The 13,639-nt window shown below is 32.1% G+C and overlaps 1 protein-coding gene across 1 annotated transcript in view; it reads left to right on the plus strand.

Moving 5' to 3' along the window:
- ABCA2 (ATP binding cassette subfamily A member 2) overlaps positions 1 to 13,639 on the plus strand; it is a gene marked incomplete in the record, with an annotated part of 2,505,641 nt that overhangs the window by 2,378,567 nt on the left and 113,435 nt on the right. The window contains 1 exon segment of the mRNA XM_044058216.1: positions 13,164 to 13,266. Within this exon segment, the coding sequence (XP_043914151.1) occupies positions 13,164 to 13,266 (103 nt within the window).

Genomic DNA, 13,639 nt, shown 5'->3' on the forward strand with positions numbered 1-13,639 from the left:
GATACTAGAGTGACAGAAAATGAACATCACAATGAATTTCTTCTAAAACAAAACACCAGGCTGATTGAGAAACTAGAAGACCTTGTAAGTAGATCAAGGAGGAATAACTTAAGAATATATGGAATTCTGAGAAAGAAGAGGGCGCTAACATGATTCAATTCCTCAATAAGTGGTTTTCATCAGCACTAAACATGCTTGAATCCCTCTCTTTTGGAATTGAGAGGGCTCATCAGTCCCTGGCAAATCCAGCTTCATCTCTGATTTCATCTAACCCCAGGTCTATAATAGTTAGATTTCTTAACTCGCAAGACAAGGACTTATTGTTGAAATCAGTTTGGACTAATTCCCCTATCAAGGTGGGTGAAAAAGTTATTCGTTTTGACAATGACTACACCTCTACAGTCATATCCAGAAGAATGGAGTGTGTTCCCCTAATTAAGTCCTTGAAAAAAGCCAATGTTAAAGCTCAAATTCTTTTTCCTGCAAGAATAAAAAATCACCTTGTCAGAAGGAGTGAAGATCTTTGATTCCCTACAAGAAGCAGTAGAATTTATCCAAAAGAAGAAAATACTGTTGGTCATGGAAGAAATGGAATGGTCATCCCAGAGTTTGAAGAGACAGGCAACAAAAAATGGATGGTCTGTGAAGGAAGGAGCAAACAAAACTAAGAAACTAAAGGACAAATGAATACATTCCTTCAAATTTTAAATGCTTTGTTTTATGACTCATAATATATTTGATTCTGGAAATTCTCTTTGCTGTAAGGTAATGTGAATCGTTTTTATTAACTGAAAAAAATGTATCAGATCCAAATGTTCAACCAAAGACCACAAAAACAGATGATTTAGTTCTTTCATTCACTATTTTATTCCGTGAACTTCATCAGAAAAAAGTATGTTCCACCCAAACATCCTTTTATATCAAATACACAGGAAATGACATCATTAATTAAAAACACTTAATATTCTAAATAAAACAGTGTATGTTTATATAAATTAACTCTATATCTATTTGTTTAATAAAAAACATTTTACATTAATAGACTCATTTAGTCCAGGTGCTTGATCATCCCCTAAAAATAACTGCCAAAATGTTGCTTTGCACTCTAGCACGTTATTCATATCCCATCCGAACATAATATTCTCTACTACAAAAAATTCAAACTTTTTAAAATCAGCACATTTCAAAGCATGCTTGGCCAAGGAATTAGTTAAATCCTTATTTTTTATGGCCAAGCAATGTTCATAAACTCTATGTTTCAAAGTCCTTATAGTTTTCCCTATGTAGTAATGTGCACATGCAACACACTGCACAACATATACCACAAATTCTGTATTACAATTATAGTAGTCCTTGGCCCAAATAGTGTAATTCAAATGACTAAAAGTAATAGAAGAACTATTACCAATAAATCTACACTGTTTGCAGTTCCTACAAGCATATGTACCTTTCTTGGTGCTCACTAGTCTCACCTTAGTTTCATCTTTCCTATTTTTACCTTCTAACATTAATTTTATATTTAGCACTCTTTTATATGTGAATTTGGGTTTGTTACCTATTAAACTTACTATGTCTTTACTACCTAATAAAATCTTCCAATTGTTTTCTGTAATAGTTTTAATAAGCCACATCTCATTTACTATGGGTATAGGAAAGGCTATACTAAAGTTGGTGGACAAAGTTGTGGAACCTTCTAAATTGGACTCACTTGAATATCTTTAGATAGTAAAATAGGTGAAGCCACTCCTTTTCTAAGCATTATAACCTCCATTTCAATCTTTTTTAACCATTCCAAATCATACCCTCTTCTGAGAAATAGTTTCCGCAAGAAAACTACCTCTTCCAAAAATACCTCATCATCAGTGGTGAGTCTACTAAGACGTATAATTTGACCTTTTACTACTCCTCTTTTCATATGAGGGGGATGTAAGCTGTCTTTATGTAAGTACTGATTTGCAAAGACTGGCTTCCTATAAACCTTACTAGCAATCCTGTTTTTGACTTGGTCAAAACTTGAATGTAAGTCCAAATAGGAAATGGACTCACCAAATCCACTCATCTTGAATTCCAAAAAGTTTGTGGTGAGATTCAGGCCCCCCACCATCTCAAAAAATTCTTCTTGTGTACCATTCAATAAAAAGAACAAATCGTCGATAATTTTTTATTATTAACTTTCACTTTTCCTTTCTATATCTACTTCTTCTAATTACATATATTACTAAGTATTTAAATAATATTCTCTCTCTCCTTTCTTCCTATTCTTTTTTGTTACCAATGTTCCTTTTCTCTCTTTTCTCCATTATAAGTACTTTACATACTTTTCTCTTTTAAATAACTACAAATGATGTATGTCTTCTAATTCTTCAGTAATAGTATAATTTGACTTAATGTATGGCAGCATTGGTGCAGTGGTTAGCGTTGCTGCCTCGCAGCAAGAGGTTCTCTGGTTCAATCCTCGGCTGTGGTGCCTTCTGTGTGGAGTCTGCATGTCCTCCCTGTGGTCACATGGGTTTCCTCTGGGTGCTCCAGTTTCCTCCCACATCTCAAAGACTTGCTGTAGGTGGATTGGACACTCTAAATTGGCCCTAGGCATGAGTGCGTGCATGAGTGTGCCTTCTGTGGAAGGTTGGGCGCCGGGCTGGCAACTCGACACCGTAAAACTCCACTACCAATCATGAGCAGACAGGTGATCCACTGTGGCAACTCCTAACCAGGAAAAGATAGAAGAAGAAGTATAATTTGACTTAATACCAATGTGCATTTTCTCTTGTGGGTCAGTGGTGGGGTAACAAGGTGCTTCTGATTAGTGTTTCCAACTAGATGTTTTAGACTCTTTGTTTAGATACATTTAAACATTAATACAGTCCATTAATGTTTTTTTATAGATAGCTAAATATAACTGATATATACACACAACACACACACACTAGGTTCCTTTTTTTTCTCTCTCTGTGGCCTGGTTAACTGGTGGGTAAATGATTGAAATGTTATAATATTATTTCTGATTTGAGGCAGCTATTGTTACTTCTAAATAGCTGTTTTTACATGAAAGGGTTAATTTTTTTCAAGATATTGATGTTTTGTGAGGAAACTGGTGGTCTGTGTGACTATTCTCATTGTGGGGATTCATGACATGCACTGACAAGGCAGCTTGCATGTTTTTTTCCTTTTTTTTTTTTTTGCTTCCTGTAAACTCTAAAAGCTTCAAGATCTAAATTTCCCATTGAAAATGCTGTTTTCTTCACTACAGACAACTTCTGTTGTACATGAGCCTATTTAGATACTTTTTGATAAGTTTATGAAGCTGCAGCTTGAGGAAACAACAGTGATGACATCATATGACCTTTTGAACTTGTTAAATGGTTGTACTTAGAATTCTTTTCTGTTGAAATTCTGTTATCCTTCACTAGAATTAATTCTGATAAAAGTGTTTAACTCCTTTGAAAATCCCTATTTTCTCTTATAGATGTATACATTCTGCAGATTCATTGACACTATTAGTAACTAAATGACATCAAGTGAACAAGGAGCTGCATTGGAAAACTCATGCATATTAACATCAGACTTATGTTATATAACTAAACCTTTAGTAACTAAAAAGAGGGTTGTGAGGCCCCCCTTTTTTCTCTCTCTCTCTGTCTCCCCCTTCCTGATGAAAGACGTCAACATAGATATTGTTAATACATATGAGTAATATGTGTATAATTGCAAAATATAATAGTTATGTTATAATGAGTGTTTTATATATATATATATATATATATATATACATATATATATATATGGGTCACCTTCAGTTGACCGAAACGCCGATTCGCCGACATGCGGAAGAGGAACGCGAACGGAACGACAACGCAGTTGACCGACACGCTGGAATCCCGACAGCCAGAAGACCGACAAGGGGAATGTGTAAGCGCGACTTGGTAAGTATGTGATAGTGAGGGATTTAGGATTAGGGAGCGGACAGGTAAGTGTGCAATAGTGAGGGATGTAGGGTTAGGGTGTGTGAAAGGTGAGTGTGCGGTAGTGTCGGAGTTAGGGTTTGGGTAATGTAAGTGTGTGTTAATGATGGGGTAATGTTTTAGGGTGGGTTAAGTGAGTTAGGGATAGGGTGCAGGTAGGGTAAGTGTGCGGTAGTGTCGGACCTTGGGGTTAGGGGTGGGTAAGTGAGTTAGGGTTAGGGTGCAGGTAGGGTAAGTGTGCGGTAGTGTCGGACCTTGAGGTTAGGGGTGGGTAAGTGAGTTAGGGTTAGGATGCAGGTAGGGTAAGTGTGCGGTAGTGTTGGACCTTGGGGTTAGGGGTGGGTAAGTGAGTTAGGGTTAGGGTGCAGGTAGGGTAAGTGTGCGGTAGTGTCGGACCTTAGGGTTAGGGTTTGGGTTAGGGCTAGTGGATATGTTATGTAGTGTACTGTGTTGTTTTCGTGTAGTGTGTCGGTGTAATGGTGTTCGGTGTTTTGCGTTGTCGGTATTTTTTGTTGTCGGTCTTTTGGTGTCGGTGATTTGTGTTTCGCCGGTTTGGCGTTTCGGTAAATCAAAGGTGATCCATATATATATATATATATATATATATATATATATATATATATATATATATATTTGTATATATGTATGTATATATATATATATATATATATATATATATATATATATATATATATATATATATATATATATTTAACAGATCCGTACATGAAAAATGTTAGATAGATGACTGACAAAATGATAAAATTATCTGATGTTTCTTGAAAAGTCTTGGAAATGATGACAATCTTCTTAACCTTCAGCTTCTAATGTTTACAGATACTTTGATCTGATGTGTATTTCTGGCATATTTACATGTTAGAGGTGCTATTATCATATGTGACATATTCATATAGCTTCAGATATATTGGACAGTCTCATTCTAATCTATATTTTATTGATTCAGATTTCTTTAGTTACTTTCACAATGCTTTTCTTTTTTGTTTTTATACTATATTCTAAGCAGAGATGGATAATTTGTGTCATTTGGTATTGGAGAGGTGGTGGATGGATGGTTTAGTTACGTTTTTAACTAAACCAGAAACTTTTTGTTTCATGTTGTTGTTGTTTGTCTTTCGGCTTTTCGGGTTTGTAAATAGTTTTGGGTTTTTGAAAGTAGTGCTTAATACACATTATGCATCCATGATAAGTAAGTTTTCAGTAGATTTCAAGTCAACATGGAAGAAAGGTCTTTCAGTTAGTAATAACATACACATTATAGTCATTGGCTTATAAATGTGTATCATTAAATATTAATGGTTTAAACAATAATGTCAAAGAGCTGGTTTGCTTAAATATATCAAAATGCATAAAGCCCACATTGTCTTTTTATGGGAAACCCATCTATTAAGAAAAGATCTACAAAAATACTCATTTAATGGCTATACCATTCTGGCTGATTCATGTTTTAAGACTAAGAGAAGGGGCACTCTTATTCTATGGAAAAATACTTATATTATGCCAAGAATTATAGATAGAATGTCAGACAAAGATGGGATGCTAAACATGGTTATTTTGGAAAATCAATAGGAAGTATTATACTTTGATTAATACATACGGAATACCAGGATTGAGTACTAAATATGTTGAGAAATATCTGGACCTGATTACTTTAAATGCAAAAGGGGAAATTATAGCAACAGGTGATTTTAACTGCCTATTATCAAGCAATGATACTTCTAAAAATGGTAAAATAAAACTGACATCTCAAGCCAAGAAGTTAAATGACTTTACAAACCAGATGAACCTTAAAGATATACATGGTCTAAGAGAACATTATTCCTTATTCTATACTCACTATTCATATCAGTTTGGTACACAAACACACATTGGTAAGGTCTTTGTATCAAATAATATATACTCTAAAATAAGTGATGCATCTATAATGACTTGTCCACTTTTGGACCATAATGCTATAAACTTTACATTAACTACACATAAAGATGTTTTAAGATTTCTGCAGACAATTTCTGCTTACATAACTAAGTTAAATGACTTTAGGGAATGGATAATGAAAGAAATAGTCATGTTTATGGAAACAAATGATAATGGTGAAGTGGCTGATACTATACTATGGGACACCTTTAAAGTGTATATATATGGTAGAATAAAATATTGGTACCTTAAAAAAGAAGAGAGTAGGACAAAGAACTTTCTGATTTACAAAAAAACATAGACAAGATAAAAATGGATGCAAAACCAAATAACAAATTAGCATATAATGAAATTACTAAATTAAATCAAAAATACTTAGAAGTTCTGAATCATAAGGTAGCCATAAACCTGGAAAACTGAAATTACAATCTTATGCTGTAAATCCCAAATATCTACATAAAATAGTGGTATGATCCAAAAAAATAAACAATCAAAATCTTATTAATGAGAGTAAATATAAAAGTGATGGTTCAGTTAAGAGTATATCTAACTTAATGGGCATATTAGAAGTGTTCAAAAACTACAATAAAGATATAAATAATACCACACCACTTTTGGAGACAGATAATGTAATAAATACTTTTATTCAAGAAAATATAACTACTAAGGTGTCAATGCAAAAATAAAATAACATATTAAATAAACAACAAGTCACAAAAAATTACACAAAAACTCCCTAATTTGTCGGTAATCAAATTGAAAGTAAAACACCATCTTCAAAGACACACACACACCACGAGAACACTGAACACCGTTTTATTTTTTCAAAAAAAAAAAAGGATGTATAAAGTATAAGCCTCGTCTTGCATCTTCAGCTTCTTACAAATTCAAAAAATTCAAATGTTTTAATTTTTATACATCATCACAATCTAAACATTCATCAACTTCATCAAACTATTAAACCAGAAATATAGTAATCAATCAATCAATCAAAAAATCAATTAGAATAAAATATAATAAAATATAATAAAAATGCTCTCTGCTTACTCAAATGTGTGTTGCATTTCATTCATTTAACATCTCATAACTCATAATTTTATACTTTTATAATTTGTTATAGTTTTGTTTTGTTGTTTGTAAACGTAATAAAAACAATAAAAAAAAAAATATAAAAATATAAATATAATAAATAATAAATATTAATAAATTAAAAAAAAAATTAAACAATTAAAATTTAGTTGTCTTGTCTTCAGATATGAATCTTATATATTCATATATTCATGTTTCACTTAAAGCCTAGCTCAAGACTCATAAATCTCATAAATAAAACAAATAAAAAATAAATAACTCATAAATCAAGCACTCATATCGTGTATGTTGCTGCTCATGCTGCATCTTGCAGCGAATCTGCGTAATATAGGCTAATAATATATATTAATATGGCATTAATATTAATATCAGAATTAACTAATTAAGTGTAACAGAAAATCCTCAAATTTTTTGGGTTATCCCTCATGCAAAACATCACCAGATAAGCATCTGGTTCAAAAAAAGTGCCAAACAAGCATCATAACATCATAACATCTGGCAAAACACATTAACATCTATCCAAAGCTATCTAATCCAAACTCTACTAACAAGCGCTATAAACTCGTCTCTAAATCAAAAATATACTTTGTTATTAATATAATGCTAAATTTAAATCTAATATATGTATATATATTTCTAAAATTAATATATATATATATATAAATATTAAAATTATTAAGATTAAGATTACAATATATAAATTTCTAGAATTATAAATTAGTATCCCTATTAGATTCAATCTTATAACATAAATATTTATACCTCTATTCTAGTAAAAATGGAACTCAATCTAATAGAATTAATATTTACCTATTCTAATCATTATACTGCATGATGTATTTCAATAAGTGCTGTTGTTTACACTTTCTATTCATTTTTTGCCAGTGTGTAACAGTGCTGCTTATGTAACATCAACTAGTAAAAATGTAACGAATTCATTAGAGTAGAAAAATCAATTCATTTTGCTGTATATATAGAGAACCAGTAACACAGCTATATGAAAACCATGTATATAAACTTCAAAACATGTTGACAATTCCCATGCAATGGTGGCATTTTCATTCAACTCATCAGATATATATACTGTCGACATAAATAAGATAAAAACAAAGGATTTTTTTGGGACTTCCTCTCAGGGTTCATCTATACTAAAAAAAAAAAAAAAGTTGTATAGTTATTTATCCTTGGTTCCCTATGGCCCCCCCTAGGATCCATTCCATTCCTAAATCATCAAACAAAATTGTTGTTGTGTCACCCCTGGACTACTATACTTAAAAAAGTGCAACCTCTGAAACTTAAACTTGAATGGATGATGTGACTGATGATGTCTGAGCAGAGCTCTCATGTCATGTTTCCTAATGATATTATATATGATTATATACATGCATATACAACTTCTGTTTGTAATTTTTTTTTGAATGCTGGGACACATCATACATGTCTCATATATATATTACAACTAGTATATAAACTTATTAGTCTATTCTGGGTGTATATATAAAAATGTATATGTGTGTATATTGTGAATGTCTGTGTGTTTCAGGACTTTCTTTCAGTGTCTGAAGTGTTGTGTGTTCTGGTTGTTCTGGTAATTAAATAAACAACACTAACAGAAGTGAAAGAGCAAATAAAAAAGTTTAAAAGATAATAAAGCTTCCGGACTGGATGGAATAATTCCTGAACTATTTATGATTTTTCCTGAATATATGATAAAGAAAATGATGGGTGCCTTTACTGTGGTTAAGCAAAAATGTATAACACCCCCATCGTGGAAATACTCAATTATCTCCCCCATATTAAAACAAGGTAAGGACCCCAAATCTTGTGATTCATATAAGCCAATTTCATTACTAAACACTGATTATAAAATTTTCATGACAATATTAGCTAATAGGATAAAGAAAATATTGCCTAATCTAATACATAATGATCAGACAGTGTTCATTCTTCATAAAAAGTGCAAGATAACATTATTAAATTAATATCGTTAATAGACATAGCATGCAAATACAAAAAACAGCTATTATCAGCCTAGACATAGAAAAGGCTTTTGATTCTATTAGTTGGTCTTATTTACAAAGTGTGATTGGTTTTGTATTTTCGTCAGATTTTGTCAACTTATGTATAAAAATTTATAGTGGGGCACAAGCTTATGTGAAAATCGGATCATGTCTATCCCCACCACTAAAAATCCTCAAGGGAACTAAACAAGGTTGTCCTTTGTCACCATTAGTGTTTGGTCTTTCAATGGAACCTTTTGCTACATATATCACAAACAAGCAAAATATGAAAAGGCTTTCACATTAATAAGGACTATTGTCCTAAGATAGTTATTTGCTGATGATACATTGTTAAAGTTGGGTGATATTGATGGCTTTTTGCATGATGTTATAAGTACCTTAAGCAAGTCTGAAAGAATTTCAGGGCTTAAATTTAATCATAATAAATCCAAAACATTATTAATTAACAAAAAGATCAACAAAAACCTAAGAGAGAATAGCCTGTTTAATTGGGAGAAAGATATATTAGAATATTTGGGTGTCAGTATAAAGAGTACATGGAAAGAGTCTGTTAAACTAAACTACAATAATTTAATAACCACCATTGGTGAACTAATCAAAAGATGGAATAAAATGGTCTTCACAATGGAGGATAGGCTCTGTTTAATTAAAGTGATAATTTTACCTAAAATTTTGTTTTATATACAGTCATTGATACTACGCCCCCAAAAAACTTATTTAAAAAATTAGACTCCATGCTAATTACATTTTTATGATTCCCCTTAAAACCTAGGATTGCATATAAATGGCACATTAGAGCTTGGAACAGTAATGGGATAGCATTCCCTAGCTTAGATCTTTATTCAAAATCAGTTATAATTAATGTAATATTACATTGGAGCACACCTACCTGTATATCTGGCTGGTAAACAATACATGAGATTCATATAACTGATGTCAGAACTATAAAAAATCAATTTAAGAAACAATATGGAATAAGTAGAGTTCATTGGCTTTTACATGAATTTCGTTTATTTAATAAGAAGTGTGATCATTTTTCTTATGGCATTAATCAAATATTTAATTACTTTAAAAATATAATTGATTGTAATTACAACATTAAACAATTTATATTTCTTATATTACCTAGAGCATACTCCCCTGATTGCTTAGATTCTTTCATCATCAATGCAATGCAAAAATGAAAGGAAAATAACTTAATATTCTGGCATCAGTTTATTGAAAATAAGAGTATTAAACCACAAAACTCTCTTTTATGTAGTTTTGATAATAGTTAAAACAGGTGGTTGTTTATACACTCATTGTGGCAGTTTATAGAAAAAAATATGAGCATCAATCAACGTAGAGACTGAATCTATACTTAGTTTGATTCAGCTTTTTATTAAGTGTCTTGAAAAGACAGATAATCAAAAAATTAAGTATCTTACCTGTCTATAAGATATTAAGAGAAGACACATTGAAGTTTGACTCAGATTTTTGGAATACTATGTAAGGACTAATGGAGAACAAATATCATATGTATCCAAAAAATTATTATTGAATTCTATGTGTGGTACCTCTTCTTCATTATATTGGAGAATTGTATACATAGAAATTTATGAATAGGAGTTTCTATACTCCACATGAAATAAATCTTATACTCAAAAACAGTGAAAATAAATGTTAGAAATGTGATGAATTACTAGAGGCCAACTGGATTCACATGTTCATTGAATGTAGAAATGTTCAGTACTGGAAAGACTTCAGATATTTTGTAATTGCTTTTGGTCTGATAACTGTCATATTTCTAACTCACTAATTCTATTCCATGTTCCTATACCTAATGTAATATCTAAATCTCAGATTCAGTTACTCTGGTCAATTCTAGCAATTGCCAGAAAAGTTATTACTTTGAACTGGATAAGTAAACAAGATTTGATGTTTAAAGATTTTATTAATTTAGCAAAAGTTTGTAAAAAAGAACTGCAAACTATTTGTTGTTGAACTCATAACATTACTCATAAAAAAATAGCATGGCAAAAATTGGAAAACCTTTAGAACAAATGCTGATAACTTCTCATGGATAAAATGATCGTTTATCGTGGATGAATGTAAATATTGTAAATAGTTTTGTTATTGTTTTATTGTATTTGTTATATGTACATTTGCGTATATTTATAATGAAAACAAAATACAAATGTTTTTGAAAAAAAAACAATGTTTTATGAGGTTTATACATTTATATTTATTATATGTTATCCATTATGTTAACTGTTTAATTATTTGTAATAATACAACTAAGGTTAGTTAATGATTGGATGTTTTTTAGCACATTACAGTGGGAAGGAAGATTTAAATTGCTGTATGTAGTTGAAAATTATTAGTTCTGATGAATTCCATTGGTTTACAAATGTAGGATGAAAGATAGTAACTAATGGTATTAAATTTTGTGTTTACTTTACCACACTATAAAAATGTCGATGGTCATTTAGGGCTCACTTATGACCTGTTTTCATTGCCAGAAACCTTAGGTATACTAACTTTGGCTCTGATGTCCCAAAGAAACTGTTGAAATGAAATAAAAAGAATTGCCCTAAATGACCATCTTTATTTTTATTTTTCACCTTTTTCTCTCAAATCTTGGCTTTTATGCAGAGCTTGTTCTTTTAACTAGAACCTACTGAAAAGATTTTACTAATATTCCTTCAGAAAATATGTCTGAGTCTGTCTTAGAAACGTCAAACTGTCATGTTTTTTTAAACAAAGAGTCTTAAATAAAGAGTTTTAACTTCAAGCTATGGAGGTGTGTACCAATGGACTAACTTGATTGGTTAACATTCATCATTCACTGAGGTTGTTTCATTGGATGATACCAACTTTTAAACACTGAACCCAGCTTACCTACTTGGATCTGAAAAAGGCTTGAAAAAGCTGAAAGCGCTTGCCCATTGTTTACAACAGAAGGGTTCTTCACTTTTATGTTCGTGTTTTCTGTTTTTATGACATCCACATGTTTTAAAGCTGTGGAATTACAACGCCACTTGACTTTTACAACAGCAAAGCTCTATATTTCATATATTGTGGATTCAACATAGTAAAAGCCTGTTATTGAAGCTGTTGTTTTGAAGCTGTCTTTTCGCCGTTTTGGTTGTTTAGCAAGATTTGAATACTCAGATGAAATACTAACACTTGTGGTGCAACGTTCTTCCAATATTTACATTGTTTTTGTTCAGCTGAGCGTTCTTTAGTGGAATTCACTTCTTTTTCTAGATTTTTTAAAAGGGTGGGAGGTTGGCATAATGGTTAAGGTGTTCACCTTACAAACACAAGGTCCAGGGTTTGATTCTCAAATGGGTAAATGGCTAGGCATAAAATGGCCCACAAAGGCAGTTAGCCTAGTATGAACCTATGAACCTATAAAAGGTAACAGCTTTTATTAAAAAAAGCTAACAATTAATGAATTAAAGAGACCTTTTAAATAATGTTTGTGTATGTCATACCTGTCAACTGTCCAGATTTTCGCAGAATGTCCACATTTTTGCATCATATATTTGGTGGTCTTTTCCACATGCAATTTGTGGTTTACTGGCAAATCACTGAGGATTGAAGTCACAAAGTAATGACTCACATTTGAGTTGGTCTTTATATCCTCCAGGAAATACATGCTGACAGAAAACCTCTTATTCTATCAACTTTTTAGATTTATAAGAGCAGTATTTAAAATCTGTTCTTATTTTTGTGGCTCTGTCCTCCCTATTGTTTTAGGGTTTGTTCAGATTTCCTGTACTAACAGGCTGAGAGGTATGGCACTGCATATGTTTTTGCAAAGATTCACAGGCTGCAGACACAGTGTGTGAAGTCGCCCTTTGTTTATTCATTTGACCCTTCAGGACCTCATGTTCTGTGTTCAGGTATGGGTACAGGTTCCATGGTTGACTGTGCATGTGATACAACCTTCTCTTTTAAACAATGCCTTTAATTTCCATTTTTCCTAGCAGATGTGTGTCCTGACTCAGTCCAAAAGCTATTGTGTCTTTTCTGGTGACATTTTTCATCTGAGAGTATCCTGAATGAAGGGTTTCAGGGGTAAAGACACACTGTTGAAAAAGAGTGGGGGAAAAGCAGAAGTAATACATTTTTAAGTGTATAATGTGCTATTTTCTTGTCTTTGTTTTATCAGGTTTGGGGATGGATACATGATCACAATCCGGACAAAGTCCAGCCTAAATGTGAAGGAAGTAGTACGATTCTTCAATAGAAACTTCCCAGAAGCCATCCTTAAGGTAAGATTTTGTTGGTTCCAGCTTTGCACTGTATTGTACCAACAGGGTGTATATCACATAATCAAAATCCCAAAATATCGAACACCATAAGCTCAAACTTGGAATGTCAAAATGTGATATAATCGAACGCTCACAACAGCAAATTTTTTCCCAGGAAAAAAATTTGCTGTTCTGAGAAACACACACACACAACACAAGCACACCAAAAAAGTAATCCACACATATACACTTAAAATCCTACTTCTAACCCTACACTAAACCGTATATACACTACTATCTATCCACTTATCTTAGCCCAACCCTAACCCTAAGGTCTGTAACTATCACACACTCACCTTACCCACTCCCTAACCCTAAGGTCCGTAACTATCGC

The sequence above is a fragment of the Protopterus annectens genome, chromosome 16.part0 (genome assembly GCF_019279795.1).
Source record: "Protopterus annectens isolate FY-2018-M chromosome 16.part0, PAN1.0, whole genome shotgun sequence".
NCBI classification, from domain to species: domain Eukaryota; kingdom Metazoa; phylum Chordata; order Ceratodontiformes; family Protopteridae; genus Protopterus; species Protopterus annectens.